We start from the raw sequence: 6,780 nt of genomic DNA, 5'->3' as shown, positions 1-6,780 counted from the left end.
CCCGTCAAGATAATATATTTTTCTTCCTTCCTCCTCGAATTTTTTAATATCCCTTAGAAATCTTCTTCTCCAATTAATTATTTCGTTTTTTTTTCTTTCAAAACACAGATCCTAGAACGGCCCTTGAAACTGCAATGAACAAAATATTCGAGTAAAGTTTTCTTTAAGGTCGGCAAGTCTTCATGCCGTTCAATAGCCATCATTATTTTTTGGACAGTTCACAATTCGTTGATTAAGAAAACAGAATGTACGATTCTTCTAATCGTCTAGAATATTCTTTAGGTTCCGTCAAAATGTTTTCCTTGTGTTCTTTAAGGACTCTATATACTGATGCATTACTTGAACCTAAAATAATAACGTAATATTAAGCCATGTGCTTATTTATATATTTAAAATAATACGGTAACTCAAATTACTCCTTTATTACTGAATTAATTTACATGCGGTAGACTAATTGCATTGATTACTTACCCGTTGCCACAGCTACAAATTCAACGTGTTGAGATTTAGTCTTGCTTGGGTTTTGTAGCAGATTTGCCTTGAAGAGATTTGTAATCATTATTTTCTCCTCTAATGACAGATGCCTTTGCACCCTTTTTTTTGGAGATGATAGTGGTGGCATTGCCATCAAATCATCCATTTGTAAAACAGATAATAAACACTTAAAGGCAACTAATCGAAGACGTAATAGCAAAAAGGCACAAACATGAGTGAGTCATGAACTCAACAAGAATTTGTAAAAGGCATATACAATTATAGTAAAGCGATGTGCATTCGAATGTGACATGCTTCCTCAAGTCACGCCCACAGCCAGGCGGAAGATTTGAAACTACCAAAATGTTTTGCAAAATAAGAACTAATTCTCGCAGCTGTTACATGAACGACCTTGATAAATAGACAGTTCCATGAATATCGATCACAGCCACTTTTAACAATAAAATTTATTTTAAAATAGAGGATAGTCAATGTATAACATAACTGTAATACAACATATAAAAGAATAATAAAAGCTAAAGTACATGTTTAACATGCGCTATTATACAGTCACATAATTCTTACTGTAAAAGCGCATGTTAGAAATGTAGTTTAATTTTTAATTTTTATCAAAGTAAATAAATAACATAATAAAACAAGAGCTTCAAATAATTATTAATATAAGATTTTTAGAATATAATAATAGTAAATTAATGTAACGTGCAGCTGTGTGAACTTGACTTTCTCAGACAATGCTTCAGCCAATACGAATCGTTATATATATATATATATATATATATATATATATATATATATATATAAAGGTACCACTAGCATCCCATGAGCCGGTCACGCGTTTTTATTACTCTCACTACCGACCGGCCAGATTATAGTGGGAAACAAAACTTTAAACTAGTAAATTATGAAAAAAAAATCGATTTTCATCATAACTCCTCATGAAGATTTGACAAAACTCCAAACGTCTCTCCGAATCAACTCTTAAGAGCTCGCGAAGAAGTTGAAGCTCGATGGAGGAGTTTGTCCGAGTTGTCCAAGGATAAAAAACCTTCTGAAGAAATCCCAGAAATATGTAACCAGTGAAGCTTGTTACCTTATATTCGAACCGCCCTCGTATTAAAAGATAATAATTCATCAGCACATAAATCTTGGTTGATAATTTTTGAAACCCTCTCTAGGGGAATCAAAACCATGTCTTTGGTGAGAGGGCTCAGTAACCTTATATCCAGGGAACGATGCCGGCGGTAGCGTAGCTATCGGTAGGGCCACCCATGCCGGTAAGGTCTCGAAGTGATGAAGGTGAAACTAAGAAGATTCCCACGCAGCGTCTGACCCATAGTGGGCGGCTGCAAACAACGTCTGTTCTCCAGGTTAGGAGCGGTTGAAGCAAAACTAGGAAGGCAACGGGAAACCACCTAGTGTATATTTCCCAAGAGAACCACATGGATACATTCGAGCAAAATTTTCCTGGGTCTTAAATAGTCCCCCGATCGGATCTCCGGGGGGGACTGACTTGAATGTCTTAGAAGAAAGACTAAACTTACGTACAACTTTAAAAATTGGAACTTGGAATACCCAAAGCCTTTTCGAAGCTGGGAAATTGGCAAAACTCGACTCAGGATAGATATTCTAGGAGTTGCAGAAACTTAGTGGCCCGACTCTGGAATATGTCCCGTCGAAAATGGTGTCTTCTATTATTCAGAAAACCAGGACAGAAATCACAGAAAAGGGGTAGGAATAATATATATATATATATATATATATATATATATATATGTATATATATATATATATATATATATATATATATATATATATATAGGATAGAATATAGGATAATATCCAAAAACCTGATAAAATATGTCGTAGAGTTCACGGTCGAAGAGGATGACCCGTCAAAATCATGGGTAGAAATAGCAAGTGTTTTAAGAAATACCTCACAAAGTGTTCTAGGATTCAAATCTAGAAATAAAAAACAAAAATGGATGACCGATGAAATTTTGCTCTTAATGGATGAGCGTAGAAAACTAAAAAAGGACATAAATGAGTACAGAGACTTACAGAGATTCATAAGATCAAAAATTAGAGTTGCAAAAAATGAATGGCTTTAAAACGAGTGCAACGAAATAGAACAGCTGCAACGAAGACACGATGATTTCAACATCCATAAAAGATTAAAGGAAGCCGCTGGTATATTTAAAAAACGAAGTCTGGGTATAATAACCAACCAGGACAACCAGATAGTTATAGAAGATCATGAGAAATACAGGATATTGGAAGACTATGTAGAAAAACTTTTTGACGACAATAGACCAGACCAGACCAGAGAACTCGATGCAGAAGAATGTCTAACTGGATCTTCTATCATATCATAGGCTAATTAGCCTTATGAGCCACTCCCTAAAAATATTCCTAAGAATAACACATCAGAGATTATATAGAAAATGTGATAATAATGTAAGCGACTCGCAATTTGGATTTAGACAGGGGTTAGGTACAAGAGAGGCCTTAGTCGCAACACAGGTCCTTGTACAGAACTGCTATGACCAAAGAAAAAATGTTTGTCTATGCTTCATAGACTACGAAAAAGCTTTCGATAAAGTTCAACATCACAAACTTATGCAGCTTCTTAAAAAATTGGATTTGGACGAAAAAGACATTCGTTGTATCGAAAATCTGTCCTGGCACCAAAAAGCGCAAGTTAAAGTAAATCATGGTCTAACTGAGCAAGTTCGGATTCGCAGAGGAGTACGTCAAGGTTGTATATTGTCGCCGCTCCTGTTTAATATATACTCTAAAGCCATCTTTCGAGAGTCACTTGAAGCTAGAGACATTGGAACCAAAGTCAATGGAGTCGGGGTCAACAATATACGTTACGCCGATGACACAGTACTGATTACAGATAATATAGATGACCTACAACAACTAATTAATATAGTAGGCGGACATAGCCAAAACATGGGATTAAACATCAACATCAAAAAAACTGATGATGATTATCACTAGGGAAGCGAATACGTTTAGAATATCTAGAGTAACATATATTTAATGGAAAACCTATAGAACGGGTAGAAAAATTTAAATATCTAGGAACATGGCTATATGAAGAATGGTGGTCGGACGGTAAAATAAAATGCCAAATTGAACAAGCTCGAAGTACATCCATAAAATTTAAAAATGTATTTACATGTACCGACTTTGATCTTGATCTTAGACTGAGACCTGTGCGGTGCTACGTTTGGTCAGTGCTTCTTTACGGGATGGAGGGTTGGAGACTTAGGTGAAAAAGATCAACAAATTAGAGGCATTCGAAATGTGGGTATATCGTAGAATCCTGAAGATACCATGGACTGCCAAAGTGAGAAATGAGGATATTCTCAGGCGTATCAATAAAGACCGTGAACTCTTTAACATCGTGAAGAAACGAAAGATTGCATCTCTTGACCAAATAATGCGAGGCCATAAATATCAATTCCTTCAGCTAATAGTCGAGGGCAAGATTGAAGGTAAGAGAGGATTGGGACGGAAGAGGATGTCATGGCTGCGGAACCTGAGGCAGTGGACGAGTATATAAGATATTCAGACATTGATCCATACCGCTAGAGATAGAGAAGCGAACATCCATTAATGGGTAAGTATTAAAAGAAGAAGAATTTTTTAAACAAAAAAAAATAATAGTTCGATGAAAAACCGTTTATCTCGATTTCTGGCAGTCTTAAAGAAGTCTAATAAAAAAAAGTTAAATGACAAAGTTGTAAAAAATTAAAAGATCTATAACTATCATTTCAAATATTTTTTCCGTATACTCAAAATTTGTGTTTGCTTTTTTACGTAAAAAACCCACATTCTAATATCTAGGGGAAATGTGCCTATGATGGACCCCCGCCAATGATGGACCACTAGCTATATTTTCAAATTTACCGCGCATATTACACTACCACCATATTGGTTGGGTTGATTGATGCTTATAGTCAGTTGTTTACAAGCGCTCTTGCGAATCTAAACCGTTTTTGTGAAAATAAATAAATAAATTGAAATTAGTATGTATTGATATAACAAAGTAGCATGGCATGATGTTAGATAACTTTTGTTTTAGAATCTGATTTTGTTACTACAGCTTGATAGAACTGTTGCATGTTGATTGGCGAGTAAAAATTGAGGTTATGGCGGAGAGCAAAAAAAGATTTTTATCTGATTTATGCAATATGGCCTATGATGGACTACTTAACGGATCCCAATGATGGACCAGGGATCCATCATTGGAACTGAAATAAACAAAATAAATATATTGTTTTAGTAGTTTTTCTTTTCCATTTATAGAGATGGCATCCAAAAAAAGACAACAGTGGGACGAGCATGATATGCGACAGGCTATTGAGAACGTACAAGATCACAGTATGGGCTTTAAGTTGGCTGCAAAGACCTTCAATGTTCCCAAAACAACTTTTGGGAACATTGGCGTTTGGCTAAACAGGACAGTTCCAAGGGTAATTTGGGAGGACGAACCGCAATTTTCTCTAAAGCCATCGAAGAGGAGATTGCAGGATATATTATTGATATGGAAACACGTTTTTTTGGTTTAACCTCTAAAGATTTGCGGCGGATGGTATTCGAAGTAGCCGAAAAAAATAAAATAGAGCATCGTTTCAATCGTGAAACAAAAATGGCAGGTTGGAAATGGGTGAGGGGATTCCTGAAGCGCAATCCACGAATTTCTTTGCGTAGTCCAGAAAGTACATCATTAGCTAGAGCCCAGGCTTTTAACAAGCCTAATATTCAAGCCTATTTCAATGCACTATCTAACACTCTGGAGCAGTACAACTTTCCTCTCGAAAATATATTTAATATGGATGAGTCAGGTTTGACTACGGTCCAAAAGAAATGTCAAAAAATTTACGCTTCAAAAGGTCGGAAGCAAGTTGGTGCACTCAGCAGTGCAGAGTGTGGGCAGCACGTGACCGTAGTATGCGCAATGAATGTCATGGGCACTTACATCCCTCCTGCTCTTATTCACCCTCGTCAAAGGATGAACGATGAGCTTATGAACGGTGCTCCCGTTGGTAGCATAGCTTTCGTAGAAGAAAAAGGTTGGATGACCAGTGAAATTTTTTGTAGATGGCTAAAGCATTTCGTGAAGTATACGAAAGCATCTAATAACAATAAGGTTCTTTTGCTCCTAGATGGGCACAGTAGCCATAAGAGCCTCGAATCTCTTCAGTTTGCAAAAGAAAATGGGGTAATTGTGTTCTGCTTCCCGGCAGATTGTTCACATCACGTTCAACCATTGGACGTAGGATTCTTCTGTCCTCTTCATACGTATTTTGATCAAGAATTTCAATTATGGCTTCGTCAAAACCCGGGGAAGGCAGTGACTCAATTCAAAATAGCAGGTCTTCTCAATCAAGCTTATTTGAAGAGTGCTGTACCATCAAATGCAATAAATTCGTTCAAAAAGACTGGCATTCATCCTTTCAATCCTCATGTCTTCGAGGACTGGCAGTTTGCACCAGCTTTAGCAACGGATAAGCAGATTCTCGAGGCTCAAGGAGATATCATCGAGAACCAAATGGAATTAGAAATTCAAACCCCATCCACATCTGGTCTTAACATGTCTTCATCGTCAGTTCTCGACATTTCTGTGAAAGAAATTTGTCCTCCCCCTCAAACTGTAGCAATTGGTACTGATAAAAAAAATGCAGAAGAAGGGGAAAAACTGGTCATTTGAATACAACACCAGAAATTCATGAACTCAAAGAGAAGGTTATAGAAAAGGAAACAAAGATAAGTAAACAACAAGCCAGGATAGTAAAACGGAAACTTGTCATTGAAAATGACAGTTCTGATGAAGATGAATCCGCCTTTGAGAACTTTTTGGAAAAGGGACAAGATGACTCAGATGATGATGCTAGCTGCCTTTACTGCAATGAGTTATTCTCGCACTCACGTGCAAAAGAAAAGTGGATTCGTTATCAAAAATGTAACTCGTGGTGCCATAATGAGTGCGCTGGTGTTTCCTTCCATTGCAAGTCTTTTATTTGTGAGCTCTGTACCTAACGTGATGTTAGTTTGTTCTATATTTTTTCTAATAAAACTTTAAAGACATTTTTTTTTCATTTATTTTAAAGGGGTCCGACATGGGCAGATGTGTGCCAATGATGGACCCCTCGACTACTTTTTTAAAAATAGCTATGCTATTAAACAGGAAATTATTTGGCAGAAAAATCTTCCTATACTATAATAAACTTCGAGCTAAGTATATATTTTCATGTGAAAAAAATTAATAAGTCC

The 6,780-nt window shown here is 36.4% G+C and overlaps 1 protein-coding gene across 1 annotated transcript; it reads left to right on the top strand.

Moving 5' to 3' along the window:
* The first annotated feature begins 5,155 nt into the window (after positions 1-5,155).
* On the top strand, positions 5,156-6,217 carry LOC130902895 (uncharacterized). The gene has a single exon (XM_057815176.1). The coding sequence runs from the start codon at positions 5,156-5,158 to the stop codon at positions 6,215-6,217; it is 1,062 nt and encodes a 353-aa protein (XP_057671159.1).
* Positions 6,218-6,780: the final 563 nt, after the last annotated feature.

Source organism: Diorhabda carinulata, chromosome Y (genome assembly GCF_026250575.1).
Source record: "Diorhabda carinulata isolate Delta chromosome Y, icDioCari1.1, whole genome shotgun sequence".
NCBI classification, from domain to species: domain Eukaryota; kingdom Metazoa; phylum Arthropoda; class Insecta; order Coleoptera; family Chrysomelidae; genus Diorhabda; species Diorhabda carinulata.
The sequence above is the reverse complement of the archived record's forward strand: the minus strand, read 5'-3'. Positions and strand labels throughout refer to the sequence as shown.